Raw genomic sequence first — 19,629 nt, 5'->3', positions numbered from 1 at the left:
CTGCCACAGTGGCGGGTCTGAGGATCCCGGCCAGTCAGCTCGTTCCTGCGTCGAGCCCCTCCTCCCCCCAAATAAACACCCCTCCCCACGCCTCGGGAGCCCGGACCGCCCCCTTCCTCCCTCGGCCCAGCGTGTTGTGAGGGACTGTGTGAGGGAGCGGGCGCGGGCCGGCGGGCGAGCTCCGTGAGTGTGAGAGGCGGGGCGCGCGGCGGGCTGGGCCAGGGGTCGCGTGTGCGCGTGGTGGCGCGAGCGAGTGCCCTTCGCGACCCGCCAGCCGCTGGGAGCCGAGAGCCCAGCGAGCGACAAGCGCCGACCGCCGGTCGCTGAGGGGCGCCGGGCCCGCGCGCGCGCGCACGCACGCACGCACGCGGGGGCGGGGGCAGGCGCGCGCCCGCCTGTCGCGACTGTCGGGGCCGAGGCCCAGGGGGGAGGTGGCCTGTCGCGGGTCGCCCGGCTCCCGGAGGCGAGGGGGGCGCGGGCGGATGGCGGAAGGCGCCCAGCCGCAACAGCCACCTCAGCTCGGGCCCGGCGCCGCTGCCCGGGGGATGAAGCGGGAGTCGGAGCTGGAGCTGCCGGTGCCCGGAGGGGGAGGAGACGGAGCTGAGCCTGGCCTGAGCAAGCGGCCGCGCACCGAGGAGGCAGCGGCCGACGGCAGCGGCGGGATGCAGGTGACCGCGTGGGACGGACGCCCCGTTACGGCGAGGGGGTTGCGCGGGGCCGGGCGGGTGGCCTGGGGCTCCCGGGGCTTGGAGGTGGGAGGGCTTCAGGGGTCTGGGCTTGGAAGTGGGAGGGGGCCGGTCGGGGCCTGGTTGGAAGGTGGGGCGAGTCCCGGCTTGGATGCGAAGGGTGCCAAAGGATCGTGGTGTGTCCACGAGGGTCCTGATTCCCAAGGGAAGGTTGGGGTGGGGGGAACACAACGCATAGATAGGTTTTGGGGGGAAATGAACATGGTGGAGATGGATTCCATTTCTTCAAACCCTTCCTTAGTTCCTTGGGGTCCTTAGTTCCTTGGGGTGCAGTGGAACCCAGGAGATCCTGGGTCTGCTGCTCAGAGAGTCTCTGAACTGAGTCGATGACGAGGGGACAGTGGTGGAAACCTCCCACGAAGGAGTACCTTTTGGCAGCCTCGGACACACAGTGGGATGGGGAAGGGAAGTGGCATATAAAGGAGAGGAATGAAAGGCGAGAAAACTCGAGAGTCCAGAGGGGATGTGGCTTAGACCGTGGGTTAAATCAGTTACACGAGGAGTGAGAGACGTATAAGGGGTTTGGTAGTGTTGTGGGGACACCATGGTGCTCAGCCACATTAGCTTTGAGGAGCATGCTGCAGTCTGAAGAGAGACACAGGACATGTCCCTCTTGTACTTTGTCAGTTGCATCTTACATAGCTAGGGTCTCCACTAGCTCTTTAATGCCCTGGGGTATGAAAGAAAATGTATAGGGCTATTAGAAGACTGGGTTCTGCATCGGGGACTCAAGGATAAATAAGCTGATCGATTTGGGTAGGGAAGGGTAAATGTAGTGATGATGTCAGTTGACTTTGTAATTTGAGGAAGAATGTGAAACCTTAATAGCTTTTAGGATTTGATCTCTGTTCAGAAAATACTTGCAATGAAATGGTCGAGGCAGGGGCTCACCTACTAGCAATTGTTTAGACATCTGCCTAATTCTCTTAGAATCGTGGAATGTTAGAAAGGACCAGAGGCTTCATCTTTTCCACAGGTTCTTAACCTAGATAGACTTGGAAGATTCTTATGCAGAATAGTTTACCTGCGCTTTTTGGTGGGGGAAACTTGGCACTTTTCTTTCTTTCACACTCTCTCTCTCTCTCTCTCTCTCTCTTTTTTTTTTAGAGTGGATTCAAGTCCCCAAATGTTTTAACTCATTTTATAGATGGGGACTCCGATGTCAAGAGAAGACTAGTGACTTGCCTAAGGCCACCCAGATAGTTGGTAATAAAACTAGAACTGGAAGCCTAGTCTTCTAATTCCTATTCCTGTGCTCTCTCCATTACACTACTCTTGGAAATCTTTGCAGTGCTAAAAGACTTCCTGTGCCCTGCTCCTGCTTTTCAAAGCTCTGCCTAGGACTTCCTGTGTTGGAGATGAAGCCGTATTTAAGCCTGGCATGTTTGCTGTGTGCTTCTTGGTCTTCTTAGCAGAGGCCACTTTGTTACTTCTGTTGAATTGGATAAAGTGATCCTCTTGGTGTTTATTTTTGAATTCTTTTGTTTTGTTTGCCTGCTTTTGTGCTCCATTAGAACTCTTTCAGACAGAGCCTTTGTGAGAAAAGTGCAGGGCCATGGAGAAAACATAGAGGAGTATGAGGTGACTTCAGGTGAGGCGAGTTAATATTGGATGATAACCCACCTCACCTGAAGTGTGTTCTGCTTGAAGTGTGCATATATCTGTGTATGTCTGTGTTCATTGTTTCTGTCAGTCATAGTTAACAGTAAGACTCCCCCCTCCCCTTTTTCTCCTGGGGCCCATTATTTGCTGGTTGCGTTCAAATTGGCTAAGGACAGTAATATTTGGAAGTAGAGCAGTGTACAGGGACTTTGCTGTATGTAGGAGGAGTGGATTAGGTCCTTTGGGTACAAATGGACAGCTTAGAACTATCCCACAGAGAATCTTTTTTTCACTGTGTGTTTGTGGATCTTTATTTTTCACTTTATGCATTCTCATTGTAGTTTCAGAACACCATGCCACACAGGTATTCATATCATCCTTGATTTAGTCCCTTGCCTTAAATTAGCCATATGGCTCTGGGAAAATCCCGTCTTTTTTGGCATCTATTTCCTTAGTTTGTACAGGATGATTTCTAAGTTACTTTCTAAAAACTATGTCAAGTTCCCTGACATTGAGGTACTTGGTGCTTACAATCTAGGTGGGAAGGCAAAATGGATGAAAGGTTAAAAAATGTGTGTGTGTGTGTGTGTAAATACATATATATGATTTTTTTTGTAAGTTCACAGGAAATACCACAGAGTAGATGCATGTCAAAAGGCATTGCATAATTTAGAGCCAAAGTGTGCAGAGGATTTGTGCCACTGGATCCAGAAGATGAAAATGGTCATTTTCGCTGAAATGGTCAAGGAAGGCTTGATGGGGAGGTTAAAATTTGAGGTATAATTGGGAGTAAAGGAGAAATAATGTTCATGAAAAGATAAAATTTAAGCCTAGGTGACCTGCACTTCTCAGATGTTCTTGTATCATTCTGAGAATAATTACAGGATATTTAATATTCATTTTACTAATGTTTATTGAGTAGCTGCTATGTGCCGGGCTCTGTTTTAGACCCTAGGAGATATGGTAGTGAACAGAACAAAAACCCTAGCCTCATGGAACTTATATCCTAATTGAAAGAGACAAACAATAAGGAAACCAACAGCTATATTTTGGTGGTGGTAAAATAAAAATAAAGCAGATAAAGAGAGTGTGATGAAGAGCATTGTCAGGGAAGCCCTCTCTGATAGGTGACCTTGGGATGAAGTGAAGGAAAGGCCATTTAGATAGTGCAACAGTCTAAGGAGATGATATCTGGTGTAGATGTGCATATAGCCAAATGTAAATATACCTGTTAAACATCTTAGTTTAGCAGAACTTTTTGGTATACAGGTTTGTCTTAAAGCATATGTTTTTTTTTTTTTCTTGCAACACAACTCAAATGGAGTTTTTCTGAGGCCACAGCTCCTTCCAAGAAGCCTTTCCTGACAGTTTGGTTCACATCAGTCAGACCCTCTACCAATATCGATGCTGAATTGTGCATTATATGTATCGTCCTTTAATTGTTTTATTATTTTTGTTTCCCTAGTGAGACTCTAAGCTTTTAGAAGACAGGAACTGTATTTTCTTTGTATTTATTCTTAACAATGCCTAATGGTTTGGGGTACATAGTAAGTGCTCAATGCCTGTTAAGTTGAAGTTGAAATTTACTTTTTCTGCATATGATTAGTGGATAGGAAAAAATTGTGAAATTCAGATGCGAGAGACCTTCATGAAATTCTTTAATCTTCTGAGTGTCAAAGGTTTAACCCTTTTCTACAGGAAAAAGTAATTTAATGGGGTTAATTTCCCAAGGCTGCTTATGAAGTGGAGCGGTACTTCTAAGCCACAGAGTCCAAAGCGAACCCTGGTGAGTTGCAGCCCCTAAGCTTTTGGAGAAAAGTATGACTTCTCAAAGAGTCTGGTACTTTATGTTAAAATCCTTAGGCTCACAAGGAACTCTAAGGGAGAGGAAGGGTCAGTCCTTTTAAGGGCAGAATCCAGAAGCTTTTTGTGCATGGAAGAGGAGTCAGCACAACCCTGGAAATAGTACAGAAATAGATAACCCTGAATCATTGAGTAGGAGAGAGAAATTCAACGTGAAAACTGGAGTATAGTTTGAGAAATGTTAGAGAAGGTACTTGGCAGTATTGGCCTCTAACCTGGTAGAAGTTTAAATGAGTCACATGTATAGATATTAGAGGTTCATTTCACTTTGCAAGTCTGATATGTATGAAAATTGGTCTTTCTGAAACATACTTGGGAATGAATTCTTTTGTTCAGCCTTTCTAGTGAATAAAACAATTTAACAAAAATTCAATTTTTGTGCAGTTTTTCAGGAACTTAGCTGCTATGTAAGCAAAAGTGCACCTTAGTTATTATTTGTAGCTTTCAGCAAACTTTATGACAGTGAAATGTTGCTCTGTGATTACTATATGGCTGACACCATTGGAGCGGTAAATATTGCAGATGCAGAAACCTGAGGCATAGTCACATAAAAATTACTAACTTTTTAAAAGCTTTATAAGGAAGACTATGAGTACAAAACTGGGAATGTCTTTGAGAAGGAGAAATTTCAGATCTGGATTCAAAGTAGAATTATTCTTCAGGGCGATTCAAGAAATTAGCCTGAGTTAAATTTGTCTCCCAGGTCCCTCTCCCATTTTCTAGCCACCTTGTAAATTTTTCTCTGTCACACTGACATGTGAACACAACAGAAGCTAACTAGAGATTTAACTTTGATATAAAGCAGACGGGTGCAGACAAGCCTCTGAGATTACAGGGCTGGGGAAGGAAATTCACTGTACTACTTAGTGTAAACAAGATGTTGCTAGTGAATTACTTGTTTGATATCTTTCAGGTCTTCAGTTTGATGTCAGACTTTAATTGTAGAAACAATAAAGTCATTTTAGTGAGTAGGCATGTTTGAATTTTTGTTGATATGCATTTATAAAGCATAGTGAATGTCTTTATTCTGGGACAGATGTGCACTTCCCTCAAAGATAGGGAAGAGCATCGAGACGATGGAAAGGAAACAGCAATTGGAGCATGAGCAGACAGATGGATTGAGGGATGGCGAGTGCATTTGGTGTTTTAGGTGGCCCCTCGGAGTATTGGGTTTCTTATGCTTCTACCCTACAGCCCCAATACAAGCAGGCAGCTTACATGGCTAAGGTTTCATTATCTAATCCATCACAGATCAGCTTCAATAAGCCCATTGGCTGGTGCTGATCTAGTTAGGGGGGTAATGCAAAGCTGCTTGAGCTAGGATTGGGGCAAATCGGATCAGAACTGCCAAGTGAATCCTGGACCTATTTCTGTAATTTGGGTGGGGAAAGTAGTTTGGGAAATCACTTGAGGGTGGGAGGAAGAGAGATAGGGGCGGAGAAGAGAGAGCAAGCAAGCAGTCAGCCGCATATTTTTCTCCAAATGTCTTAGAGACTGAGGGGAAAGTGTATGGAGGGTTTAGTGTATTTCTTTGGAGTATAGACAAGTTGCTTTATTTGAGTCTGAAAATTTTTTGGTCACTAATGCTCAAGAATGACCTTTTTTAGTAGCATTTGGAGATTCCAGTTGGGATCAGTCAATTATGACATCTCTGAGTGATCCCTTAATTTGAGATGATTTGGATCCCTCAGTTTTTAAAGGGGAGGTATTGTTGTTATTACTATTTTTTACCAACCTTAGTATGTAATTATATTTGTTATCCATATATACTTGAAGTTTGGTCTAGTGAAAGAAACACTAATTTCAGATTTTTCATATTTGGTTTGAATCCTGGCCCCTCCACTTACCAACTGAATGACCTTTGGCAAAATATTTAACATCTGAACAACTGTTTACACATCTGTGAACTAAGAGAGTTAATGCATACTCTAATGAGCTGCTATGATGAGTGACTGAGATTATTTAAAGTGCCTGTCTTGGAACCCAGCAGTAAATCTCAATTTCTTGCCTCCCTTATAACCTGCTGTACAGCACGCAGTGAGTTCCTGCTTACTGCTTGATTAGCATGGAGTGGTTAACGCACTTCCGATTGATTAAGTGCCACAGTTGGGAACTATTAGAGATGAGCAGTGTGTTAAACTGGGAAACCTAATTGCTTGTCATCTTGGTGGAGGAAGAAAATGGATCTGGTCATCGTGATCTCTCTAGAGGAAAAGGAGACATTTACTCCTCTGCTAAGGACTGAAAGGAGTACTGAAGTACCATCATGCCTGGCTCAGGCATGTGGGCATTTCATGGAACCTGTGGGATCTCTACTGGGAGTGTGGGTGACAGATACACTGGCTATTTTGGTGGTATGTTGATGCAGAAGCAGTGAAAATGTCATTTGTTTCAACTTTTTAAAGGTTTGTTGCATCAATTGGCAACTTTTTCTCATTTTGGTTTGTAGAAATTGAGCTGGGATGCTTTTCTCTCTTTCTAGTCTCTTTAAACCCACTTTCCAGACTACTAACAGAGTCATCCATCTAAAAGAGCTTAAAATCATTTGATAACTAGTTTTTCACTTCAATATAAAGTCCATCCTTTCTTGGTGTTACAGGTCCTTTCGGTCTGACCTCTTTCTGCCTAGCTTTTTAGCCTCATCTCTTTCTCCACTCCATCTCCAAGTTCAGGGGCTTAAGTTTCTTGAGCACACCGCCACCCAGGCCAGTTTGTACCTCTTGTTTCTATTCAGCCTAACTTTCCTGCCTCATATCTTCTGTAAGGCTTAGTCTTCAAGATTCAGTTGGGATATTGATTCCTCCTGGATGCCTTTTATGTCTGCTCCTATCCCTCCCATATTCTTTCTGGTTTCCAAAACATAATGTTTATAGCTCTGTTTTAGGACTTTTTAGGTTAACATTTGTTCACATGTCTGCCCTTCCACCCCTACCCAGACTGTGAGGTCAGGGGATCCTTCGGGTCCGTAGGATTTAGCGCTGTGCCTGGGGCTATGGTTCTCATTGAATTGAACTTTGTCTTCCAGCTCCTCAGCTGAGGCCTGCAGATGGCTTTAATTATTTCTCCAGATTTTCCCTGGGGGGTCTGGCCCTTGGTCTGCTTTCCTGCTCAAGTGGAGACTGGGTGTTTTGGGATCTGTGAATGGTACCTGATCTTTTCATTGATATTGGGTTAAAGGTGAGAGAGGGGGTCTTTGAAAACAGAAGCTGGAGTGGAATTTAACTGCTGAATGTGCTGGGTGAGCATGGCAACCTGATGTTTGGTTTCCTGTGCTCAGATATTAATTGAGCGCACGTGTGTGTGTAAAAAGTGCCTTTGTGATGGTGTGGTTAAGGAAAATAGAGGAACCACGCAAGTAAGGGGCAATTTGAGCTAACTGGTTCCAGTTCATTGGAGCAGGCTGTTGATCTACCTTCTACAGTGCTGCTGAGAGATTCTAGAGTGTTGCAGTTGGATGTATTACTGCTATTTGGGTCTAAGCCCATTTAATCAACTGTGGACCTTAACCTTTTCCTTTTCAACCAGCGAATTTCATAAGCTATTATATCTTGTTTTTATGAATGCAGGAAAAATACTAAATTGAGACACCTCACAAAATACATGCCATTTTTCAGATTACTCATTGGATATGCTTGAAAATGAGGAAGCTTGACACAGTTCTTTTAAATCTCAGCTTTAGAGGTAGATTCATAAAATTATTTTATAGGAATCATCTCTCATTGGCCTTTGATCTCCTCGCCTCCTGTATAACCCTTGACTGTTCTCCAGCCTCTAGACTTCCCTTGCTAGTTTAGTTGGGGCCTCTTTAAAGGCGAGTGGGTATACTTGTTGTGCCTCTGGCTTTTTGGATTCTAAATGAATAAAGCAGATTCAGAGAAGGGAGTGAGAGCTAGCCACCAGTAATATCACTTACTTCTGACGTGTCCTGCACAAACGTGGCATCTAGAAATTTCAGCTGAGGATTCAAGGCACAGGACACATGATAAATGCCACTTATGAAATAGATGACAATTTTGAATTGCCAAATGATAATGGTTGAGTAACTACTAAAAAACCTATTTTCCCAGGGGTGGAAACTGAGCCTTTGAAGTTTAGATTTCCACATGAGTGTGTTCAACCATAATACTTCGGTTTTTTAGGGACCAGACGATACCCTTGTATGTGGGATTTTTCCATGTAGAGGCTAGTCCCTTGGTTTCTCCTTTGCTGAGGAAAAGAGATTTTGCCCTGAGTATTGTATATTTTATTCCAGGCATGTGGTTTTGAGGAGGCATACTGTTTATTTTCCTTTTTAGCCACATCGATTTTGTCAGATCCTAATTGGAAATATCACAGGCAAAGCATGATTTATCGAGAGGGATGGGCGGGGGTAGCTGTGGGACTCTTGTTTGCTCTGGGGTTTGGGGTCGGGGCAGAAACTGCACTGGTAGAACTAGAGGAACTACGGACATGGTCTGGGGGCACTTTGGGGTGTGAATGTGGACTCCAGCTGCTGCTTGAGTTGGAACACTTGGAATAGAGGCTCATGGGAAATTCTTCCAATTGCTTTTTTTGAGCAGCTTTTTCCTCTGTGAATTGGCAGCTGTTTGGAGGAGGGGGGGTGTTAATTGCTGTCAGCTAGGATGATTTCCAAAGACCTATATGGATTTCATTTAGGGATTTACTTCATGGGTGTGTGGCTTATTCTAAGTCAAGAGGACATTGGCTTCGTTTCCCTGGAAGTTGGTGGGCTTCAATGAGCCTGCTCTATTTATCTTGGGCTGTTAGGCAAGTAGAAAAACAGCTGCATAGTTAGCCCTTGTTGCTCGGAACTTAGTTTCATAGGTCATCTTGTCTTGTGGATTTTTATACAGTCACATTTACAGCCTTAAGTTTTTTTTTTCTTTCCCCCTCTGCACTTCAATGCTCCACAAAGATTGTGAGGAGAGTAGGTAATAATTTCTGGAAGAAAGCAGGAATTGTTCAGCTCCTTCTCCCGCTTTCTAACTCATCTCCCCCTACCTTTCCACCCTCTATTTCTTTGCAAAAGAATCTGCAAATGAGGTTGCTTATCCTCTAATCAGACTGGCTTGTCCCCTAATCAGTCTGAATATGTATGTGGCTTTGACAGCTTTCACCTGCTATTTCTTGGTTTCTAGGGGATGGATAGTAGGACTGTGTGATTTCAAAGCAAGAACTGGCAAAATTGGAAGATGTTTTGTGGTGGCTCCCAGTACCCACAAAGCTTAACTCATTGGTTTGCACCTCATACAAGCTTCCAGGAACACTGTCACTGTCAGTGGCTGGCACAATGGGTTTGAGTACTTTGTTGGAACTTCAGGAAGTCTCCACAATGGCTGCCTCTCACAGTGGGAGCTTTGGCAAAGCGTACAGGGAGTCAGTAGTGTTTGTTTTGAAAGTGTGACTCTGGTCTTATCCCATATATCTCTGTGAGAGAGGCAGAGGCAGACTTGTTTAAAGGATGGAAAATAGTGCTATACAGCTGTCACTCTGTGGTCCATTGCATATGTCTGTGTTCATTATCCTCAATATCAGTTTTGCTGTGTGTTGTGTATGTTATATTCATAGTTTGACTCGTGACTTTTAATAAGCTGATTGGCTAATTTTGATATCGTCTTGGACTTTGAAGTGATGCTGGACATAACTAAATAAAAGGTCTGTGTTGGGGCTGAGAGGTTAATATTTCTGTTGGCTACCTCGTCCCCATCCCCAGCTGCTGCTCATTATGCATTATAGACATGTCTTTTATCCCTCTACTTTCTGTTATAGGTCTTTTAGCTGCTCGTTGTCTTACTAAATTAGATTTTTTGCTGCAACATTTTGGCTTAACTGGTGGTTTTTTTACAATGTCAGAGATCACTTGGTTAGCGTTGGCATCTTATGAAGCCTTTCAGAAACCATTAGTGATTTTTGTCAGTTGCATAAAAATGCGGTGATTACCAGATACCCATGTATCTGTGTATATGTGCAGTTCTCTTTTATGCTTACTTTGCATTTCTCTCTCTGAGCGTAGGTTTTGCTTTTTAATCCCGGGAAACCAGTTTCAAGAAACCTTTATATTTGATTTTCTTGAACTTGGTGTAGGGATCTTTTACCCTTTCTGGGTTTTTGCTTCACTATGAATTATTTTTTGCAGTGTTAGTTTTAGGCAAATAGTAAATATTTGGTTTAGCAGTACCCTAGAGTTTGAAGAAACCTGAAAAATTTGACTGGTCAGCATCCTGTTTTAGGCAAGGAAATTGTCTAATTCAGGGTATCCCAACCTGTTTTCCATCGCTTGCTCTTTGGGAAATGATAATAGGTATCATTCTAGAAAGAAAAGGGCAAATAACTGTGGAAATTAAAGTTAAACAAAATTTTCTTAGCTGTTGCTTTTTATTTTTCATAAGCAGATGTTGTGACTCTGAATTTATAAAAATGTATTTAGTGAAGTGTCTCCCTCTCATCCCTGTTCCCCATCTGCTCTGTACCCCATTCACTGAACAAGTACCATTGTTGTTAGTTTCTTGTATTACTCCTCACCCTTCCTTTTTACACAGACAGTAGCGTATTCACCACATTCTCTGGGCACCTTGTTTTTTTCATTTACAATATCAGAGGTTAATATCAGAGGTTAGTTTTTTTAATGTAACAAGATCTGTTAATGTTTTCATTAATGGTTTCTGTTCTTTTGTGTTATGCTTAGAAAAGCTTTTCCTATTCCAAGATTATAAAAAATAGAAAGGGCTTGCAGACAGACAGTCCTGAGTTGGAGTCCCAGCTTTACAACTTCATAGCTGTGTGATCTTGGTGAAGTTACTTAATCTTTCTAAGTCTCAGCTTCTTCCCTTGTAAAACATGTTATAGGATTGGTATAAGAATGGAAAGAGGTAATATATGTAATGTCCTTAGTTCAGGGCATGATACACAGTAGATGTTTAGTATATAATAACCATTTTTTATTATTATTACCCAATCTTATATTCTTGTGCCCCAGTGCCTTTTGAATTCCTTGAAGGCAGGAACAGTCCCTTAATCTTTGCATCCTTGGCTCCTCCTACCTACAGTGTCAGGTTTATATGATAGTAACAACTCAGTAAATGCTGAGAAAAAAGTAACTCAGCCTTTACATAAATGTTTTTTAAAAATTAAATATTTTTTGTTGCTTTTTCTGTAATAACCATCTCTGAATTTCAAGCATGGTGACTACAGTTGCATATAGTATTCAGTCATTAAATTATATTTTACAGTTTATAAAATGCTTTGACTCAGGTCTTTATTCCCTACAACAACCCCGAAAGATGGTGAAAATACAGTTAGATGGTGATAATACACCTTTCTAGGACTAGTGACCAGGAAGTGACAAAGTTGATGCTTCTACCCAGATCTTGTGGCTCTTTATCCAGTTCCTTTTCCTCTGAGCCTCATGCCCCTCAGTCCAGAGGGTATGATTGTTGAGGAATGGAGTGACTATGTACTTTCTTACCTTTGCATACCAATGTTGAAAACATTTTACCCATTACCTGAAAGCTTATTCATGCAGAACTTGAAGTCAACATTGAGCCTCAGTTTCCTTCTTTAATAATTTATATTTAGCCAGTGTTTTGATTTGAAGTTTTACTAAAATTTATTGTGTACTCGCATGTGCCAGGTATTGTATTAGGGACTTTATGTGTTTATTCCTCTTTCCTAGAGTTCACATTCTGGGGAATTTAAATGGGAGAATTGTATGTATGGTGGTTTGTTGTTGTTTTGTATCAAAGTTATTCCATCTCTGATTTTATTATTGGTAAAATAATAGATCAACAACAGATAAATCAACAGGTTGATAATGGTGCGTAGTATGAAGTCATAGGAGCTGAGGGCAGCTAGAGGTTAATGTGGACCAGCTCTCTGCTTCAGTCAGGTAAAGTAGATGATATTCTCATTTTTATGGCTCAGAGAGAGTATGTGAGAGCAAGCAATAGAATGGCTTTAGGGCTAAATGAAATCTTGTATTTCTTAGTCTTTTTTACTATTCTGGTGTGATTTCTCTGATAGTTTCTTGTAAGGAGCTTCTTCCCCTTTTACATTGATTTTTAAAGCATATAAATATAATATGTTCACGTGGTTAATGATTCAAAATATGCAAAAGATTGAAGAGTAAAATGCCTCTGCCTTCTGCTGGCTACCTGGTGTCTCTCTTTGGAGGTAACCAGTTTGGTTATTTATCTGAGTATACTTCCACAGATAGTACCTGCATAATATTTTTCCCCCTGCTTTTAAAAACTCAAATGATAGTGTTAATATGCACACTGTTCTGCACTTTGCTTTGCTTCTTTCTATATTTGGAGACCACTTTATATCAGTTTGTAGTTTTTTCCCTCTATTTGTCAGGTTTGTGGAATTAGAATTATTCTGTTCTGGTCTACTGAAATAACTGGATCAAATGTCCTGGTAAGGATGACTGATTAGTACAGGAGCTGATAAAGTATAAATCTGTGTTTTTTTTTTTTAGAATCCCTGACTGGCGATACCTTTTGAAGATGTTTGAGTAAATGGTAGGCTTCCTTAGCTCTCTCCCTGCCCCAGTCGGCTGCTCTCGATCCTGTCTTGTTGCCTTCATAGGGCTCATTTTGGGTCAGGTATCCTATTTGTCATTGAGTTAATAATGATACTCAGGATCTGCTTTGGGTCATTGCACATAAACTCTGACTGCGGTGTGATTTTATTCAGCATGACATCTTTTATACTAGACGTATCCTAAATGCCCAGGTTTATCCTGATTGAATGTTAACTGCTGCCAGGAGACCATTCAGTGAACCAAGTTTGGTGTTGAATTGTGAGAAAGGAAGGTTTACTTCCTAATAGGTGTTTGCATCTCAGCAGCCATAATTGCCATTAGTTTCACATAGGTCCTATGTTTGTGGAAAGTGCTGGGATTGAGTGAATGCTTTTCATCCCTGGGATATTTCTACCATTGAGACTTGATGGGAAGTAAATAGGGAATATTTTTCTTTTGTTTACTGGACAGTAGTGGATTCAGACATAGAACTAAGGATTTCAAGCTTAGGCTTGATGCTAGCTCAGTTACCTCTACAGCCTTCTGCATTTAAAGATACGAAGTAAAATTGTACGTTTTAGAGTTAGCTTCTGCAATGGACCTTTGGCCCACAAGAATATTATAAGGAGGTAGCATTCCAGCCATTTGGAGAATGAGGCCAGTGGGGCTGTGTCTAGCACTCTAGATGATTGCTGACCTCCATTGTATGGTAATGATAATCTCACCATACAATCTTTATGGTCCCAAGGCCTACTGGATTTCTGTGGCCCTAAGCAGTGAATGGAGGCGGCAGGGCACCAGATGCTGTCTTGTTTCCCCTATTGCTTCTTACTTCACACTGGGTATAAGGTTTCCAGGCGTTTGTGCAACCTGATAGCAGAAAGCGCCTGTCTTAGAAGTTAAGAGATGGGTTGGCAGGTGGCTCAAATTACTGCATCTCCTGATAAGAGCCACTGATCCAGGCTGCTGGCTGCTGGGGGTGAGAGCTGTACTGCCAGCATCCTACGCAGCAGGAATGGATGGTGGTGTGGGTCTCTGGTGTTTCAGGACTCCCAGAATGTACCCAAGGCGGTTTGAGAGGTCTGGCCAATATCTCTAGAGATGCAGCACAATTTAAGAAGCATATCTTGTCTTAGAGGAGATGGGTCTTAGGAAATGGTAGCACATGGGAGCAGAATAAGCACCAACATTGAAAATAAGAAGTGTGCACCCAAGAAATAGAAATGGGATTTTCTTATTCCACCTCTTAAGTCAGTTGAACAATTTATTAAGTCTGTTAGTGCTAGGCACAGTGATTAAGATGTGCATTTGCAGTGCGGAAGTGGATGTGTATCCAGATAATTTTAATACAATGTGATAACCGCTCTGATAGAGGTATACACAGAAAGTATGCCAAAGCCTAGTGCTTTGGTAACGTACCCTCTGTGTACAACTTTATCAGCATAGTTATCACACTTTGCTAAAATATTCGGTTAGGTGGACCCATTCTGGGTCAGACTGCCTAGATTCAAATCCCTTCCCTCTACCTACTTAGCTTTGTGTCTTTTGGGCTAGTTACTTACCTCCTCTGTGCTTTCCTTTTTCATCTGTAAAAAGGGGGTAATAGTTTCTGCCTCACAAGGTGGTTGAGTGTTAAATGCATTAATATGGTAACTGTAATGTGCCTGGAAGAGCGCCTGGTCCATGATAAGTGCTATGTAAGTGCTGTCTGTGATGGTGGTGGTTGTAGCAACAAGGAGGGGCACTAGAGCCCATGGCAAACACATGCCGGCCAGTGGCGGTGCAGTTAAGTGTTTATGTATACACAGAGAGATTTTTAGTATTAACATGCCAGGTAGTGTACAGAAGCAAATCAACAAAATGTTAACCAACTCCTCAATTGTGTATAATACACGGCGAGAGTCAGTTTTTTTGGAAAGTTGTATAAAAAGAATTTTGATGTGAGAAGCTTCGGTTTCCCATGGCAGTTTCAGAGAAAGGAATGTTGCTGCTCCTTTGGGAGTTGCATTAGAGACCTTTCAGTTTTCTTGACATTTTGAAGACAGGCTGTATACCTTACTTTAAGGTAGGACAGTTCTTACCTATTTTAGACAGGTATGAATCCTGATTTTTTTAAAAAACCTCTAGGAGAAACCATTTCAGATCAGATTCTATCCATTCACCCATTCTTCCTTCCCCCTCTCCTGCCCTCTCTAAAAGGGGAAAAAAATGTTCACATTTAAATCACTTTCATTGTTCTATTAAGAAGAAACCTCTCATGGCCCAGAAGCCCTTACCCTTTTGTTGGGTCATTCATTCTTTCAGCAAGGGTTGAATGCTTATGATATATTAGACCCTGGGGTTACAGAATTAAAGGAGTGTTCTTGTGGAACCTGCGAGGTTTATTGGGGACGTTTTTGGCATAGCTATACATTAGGATAAAAATTCGATCATACAATGTATTGATAAGGTGTAGGTAGAGAAATAGATACTCATATTGCTGGTGGGGTAAAAAGTAACGTAACCTCCATGAAAAGAGCTGTTTAACAGTATCTGTTAAAACGCAAAATGCTTATATTCCTTGACTCAGCAGTCCTATCTGTAGGAATTTAACCTACAGATACTTTTGCATCTGTGTATAAGAATATACATTACAGCATTATTGGGAACAGCAGAAGATTGACAGCCAAAATGCTCTTTGACAGGATATCTGTGAGCTAAAATAGGTTACATTCATAAAATGGAACACTGTATAGTGACTAAAAAGAATTAGCTCTATATGAGTGGACATAATAGATTCTAAAATACAGCAAGTTTAAAGAGTCAAGGTGCAGAAAAGTATATAGTTTACCCTTGTTCGTGTAATGAAAAATAGTCTATATTCGTATGCACATAGACTCTGCCAGGAAACACAGATTGTAACAGTGGTTGTGCCTGGGCGGAGGTACCGAGTGACAGGAATAGGGATAAAGATGAAGACTTCGTTTTCGTGGTGTACCTTTTGTGCCTTTTGAGTTTTACATAACATGCATGTATTTTTTTTTTAAATAAAATAATTTATTAAAGTTACACTGAGTAAGTACAGGAGCTATTTTACTTATGATCTTTGAACTTGCTAATTTTCATAGATAGAATAATGAAAAAGTTATGTGTCGGAGCAAAAATATGCCAGTTCTGCTTACCAGAGAGAAAAAATGGTGCCAATAATGGCATAGGTTATTTTAATATTGTCTATCATGTTTATTGGCATATAGGGTATTTTCAGTGCTTATATTATTAACTATGTCTTATTACATTTGTTAATTGTCTTAATCAATAAGGAAAAAACTTCTGATTGTAATGAAAATGCTGATATGAAGGGATGAATAAATGTGGAGATGATTAAAAATGGAAGTAATGTTGCATATATGTATGGGATGAATGATTCAACAGCACACACAGTTATAAAGGCTCAAGTGCAAATCATAGTAGTGAGTTGAAAAGACACAAAACACGTCAGAACTGCTACCACATGCCTCTGAGGTTTTCTTAAGAAGTGGTCCCTCACTAGATAGGCATCCATGCGTCACTCGGATTTTTTCACATTGGGATTTGTGAACTAAAGGCCTTAAGAGCTAACCTGGTGGTAAATAGAGGAGCTTCTGTCCCCTGATAGGAGTGCAGCGTTTCCATGGGAGCTTAATACTAGAGGGCTCCTTATCCTGCTGGGGCGGGATGGGCACAAGGGGAGCATTTCGCAGAAGCTATTGCTGAATATTGAGTGAGTGAAGTAAGTGTTAGGCAGGCAAAGGAGAGGAAGAAGCAGTCTGTACGAGGACGAGGTGTGAGAGGGACTGCAGGTGGGTCATTGGGCTTAGAGCAGAGGGCATGAGGGCAGGGGATTTTCCCAAAGTGTCTCTGTAGTCATTTATCTGTAGACGATCATCCCCTTGCAGTTCTGTACCATTCTTCTCGAAGCTGCCTGGATGATGGTGATTGGATTATCCTGCCATTAAGGAGCACAGCCATAGTGGTAGGAGGCATAGTAACACTGACCTCCTCCCCTCCAAAAAATAAAGAGTAAGAGAGAACAAAGAAGACCCGTATTTGATTATGTTGTATATACGTGTTGTGCTGCCTTCTAGGAGAAGTACTTATGTTTTTTCAGCTTTCTTTTCCTCTCTTTTTGGAATCACATTTGAGTGCTGCATGGAAGCTACCTGAGCCTTATGTTCCATTTCATTATGTTTAAGTCTGGGTGAAGCCCTTTCTTCCACGCAGGCATACATTTTGCCTCTCAGAACACAGAATGCTGCAGCAGCAATGTTTTGTCCATCAGAGGCTTTCAAAATATTTCATGGACATTTAAGTGCTTAATGTCTACCAGGGTTCCAGGGTAGGTGGCAGGAAGGCAGGTGATATTTTTTCATGATTCTTATATATTAGCGCGTTTTGGTTGTGCATACCTCTTAAGGAGAAAATTTTTCCTTTGAAGCTAAAATGTTCTATGCTTTACATCCACTCAAAGACAAATTATTCTGGAAAGCTTGAACCAAACCTTGTCAGATGCTTCTGAGTTATGAGAGAGGGATTGAAATAAACTTTTTCAGCTAAAAATAATTTTGCTCACAAGTTACCAAAAATGGCTGACTAGAAATGCTTTTAAGATACTTGTCTAAGCTGCATAAGCTGAAGGTCAAGGAAAAAAGTTTAGAACACATTTTGAGAAACGATTGGCTCTCTTTTACCAAAGCTTTTGCCAAGCTTCTTATTCCATAATTACCTCATGAGACGAAAGCTGGTGGAAGCGTCATGCCTTAGATTCAGTCGGGTCCTAGAGATCCGTTAAAGAGAATGTATCTTATGTGCTGCCTATTTCTTCTGACAGTAAACTTGTACCCGCAGAGGACATTAGGGTTAGGTGAAAATGGGACATTTAATTCTAAAGATATTGTACAGTTGCCTTTGCTCATTAATTATTTCAAGCTCTTATCTCTCGTTGCAGAGCAGTTTTTACTCAGAATATTTGTCAGTCTCCACAGAGAGCTAAGTGACTGTTCTTTATTTAAAAAAAATTTTTTTTTGTTAGTTTCAGGTACATTTATATAGTTTATGAAACGATCCCCCTGATTACTCTATCACCCATCTGGCTCTACACACAGCCATTACAATTAACTACAATTAACTATTAACTGTATTTCTTATGCTGTATGCTACCTCTCTTTGACTATTTTTTAACTACTAATTTGTCCTCCTTCAACCCTTCACCATTTTCTTCCAGTCACCCAACTGCCCTCCCCCCTGGCAATCAGTCACCAGATAGTCTTCTGTATCTGTGAGTCTATTTTTGTTTAGTTTGTTTCTTGTGTTCCTTAGATTTCTCATATAAGTGAAAGCATATGGTATTTTATCTTTCTCTGTCTAATTTCACTCAGTGTAAAACCTCTAGGTCCATGTCATTTCAAATGGTATGATTTCATTTTTTTTATGGTTGAGTAATATCCTGTTGTGTATATGAACCATAATTTCTTTATCCAGTCATCCGTTGATGGGCATTTAGGTTACTTACCATATATTAGCTATGAATATAAGGGCGCATAGATCTTTATGAATTAGTGTTTTGGTTTTCTTTGGATAAATACTCAAAAGTGTAATTGTTGGGTCAAAAGGTAGTTCCATTTTAAATTTCTTGAGGATCCTCCAGGCTGTTTTTCATAGTGGCTGTACCAGTCCGCAATCCCACCAATGGTGTATGAGGGTGTAAACGGCCTTTAGTATGTGGAATTGCCATTGATACTTTATTATCCTGTTAAGGTACTTGTCTGCATCTCATTGAATGGTAGACTTAAGAGTCACTCACAGTTATGAGAAGCATTTTTAATTTGCAGCGTGGTCAGTTATCATTGGAGTTTCTGTTTTATACTTCATTCTGAAGTCTCTGCATGCATTAATGATAACCCAGAGGGTCCCTTTGCAGCAGTAGTGTGTGCCATTGTTTGTTGGTGATAGCCTTGAGAAACTGGAGAGGCATGTTGCCTTGCCTTAAGTGTTGTAGAATAAAATTTTGCATTAGAATAAAATAGAGAGCTTTTTTCCTCCTAAAAATTACTCTTTAAAATAGCCAATATACAGCTATGATGTTTTTCCTTCATAAATATAGCCCATACTATTGAGTACCTAATGTGTATGTGGTAATGAGAAGGGAGGTTGATGGAGCATGTCAGAGGACTGCCATCTTTCTTTAGTTAGAGAAGAATAGTAGTGTGTAGGCAGGGCTGGTGGTGACACCGAAGAGAATAGAGAAGTTTTAGAAGTAGAAGCTGTACCAGTGTAATGAATGTTCATCAAAAAGTAGAGTAAAAGGATCGCTAAGTCTCAGTAAACTGCCAGCGTGGATTGAGGTGGTCCTGGTGGCTTCCTAACTTTTATCAGACAGTACTTGGAAGCCCACGAGTGTGGCCAAGTCACCCAGGGCTGAAGATTAGTAAACTAGGACAGACAGGTTCAGATAGCATAAGGGGGTAGAAGAAGACAGAGAACAGGCTCTTGTGCTGAGTTTGTGATCTTGACATTAGAAGAGTTGGGTAGTGATGATTCCTGAGGAATAGCTATTAATGGATGATTGTAGTGGAAATCAGTAGGTCGCAGAGCTTGGAGGCTTTGGAAGGGTCGTTAACTGGAGTCAAAATTATTGAAGACTACACATCGAAAGCATGAGTAAGTTGAGAGAAAGTTATGGTGGTTGAGGAAGTGAAGAGGATGATGAATAAGCATTTAAATAACTCAACTGGGGGAGGTTTTGCCCCTGAGGGGATTCTCGGCTATGTCTGGAGACGTTTTTGATTTTCCTAACTGTGGAAGTACTGCTGGTATCTAGTGGGGAGAGGCCAGGGATGCTGCTTTAACACCCTGAAATGCACAGTGTAGTCCCCTACAGTG

The 19,629-nt window shown here is 41.5% G+C and overlaps 1 protein-coding gene across 21 annotated transcripts in view; it reads left to right on the top strand.

The window, feature by feature from the left end:
• Positions 1-103: 103 nt before the first annotated feature.
• Positions 104-19,629, top strand: part of RBFOX2 (RNA binding fox-1 homolog 2) — a 240,716-nt gene continuing 221,190 nt past the window's right edge. For 3 of the 21 annotated variants that reach the window (XM_016161661.2, XM_036237432.1, XM_016161659.2), the window contains exon 1: positions 381-668. In XM_016161661.2, coding sequence (XP_016017147.1) covers positions 483-668 — 186 coding nt within the window. In that variant the 5' untranslated portion in view covers positions 381-482. Of the gene's footprint in view, positions 669-19,629 lie in introns of all 21 variants that reach the window. The other 18 variants (XM_016161667.2, XM_016161664.2, XM_016161662.2 and 15 more) reach the window with 13 other exon arrangements.

This window comes from Rousettus aegyptiacus, unplaced genomic scaffold (genome assembly GCF_014176215.1).
Source record: "Rousettus aegyptiacus isolate mRouAeg1 unplaced genomic scaffold, mRouAeg1.p scaffold_m13_p_2, whole genome shotgun sequence".
NCBI classification, from domain to species: domain Eukaryota; kingdom Metazoa; phylum Chordata; class Mammalia; order Chiroptera; family Pteropodidae; genus Rousettus; species Rousettus aegyptiacus.
Note: the sequence above shows the minus strand (reverse complement) of the source record. Positions and strands in the feature narration are given on the sequence as shown.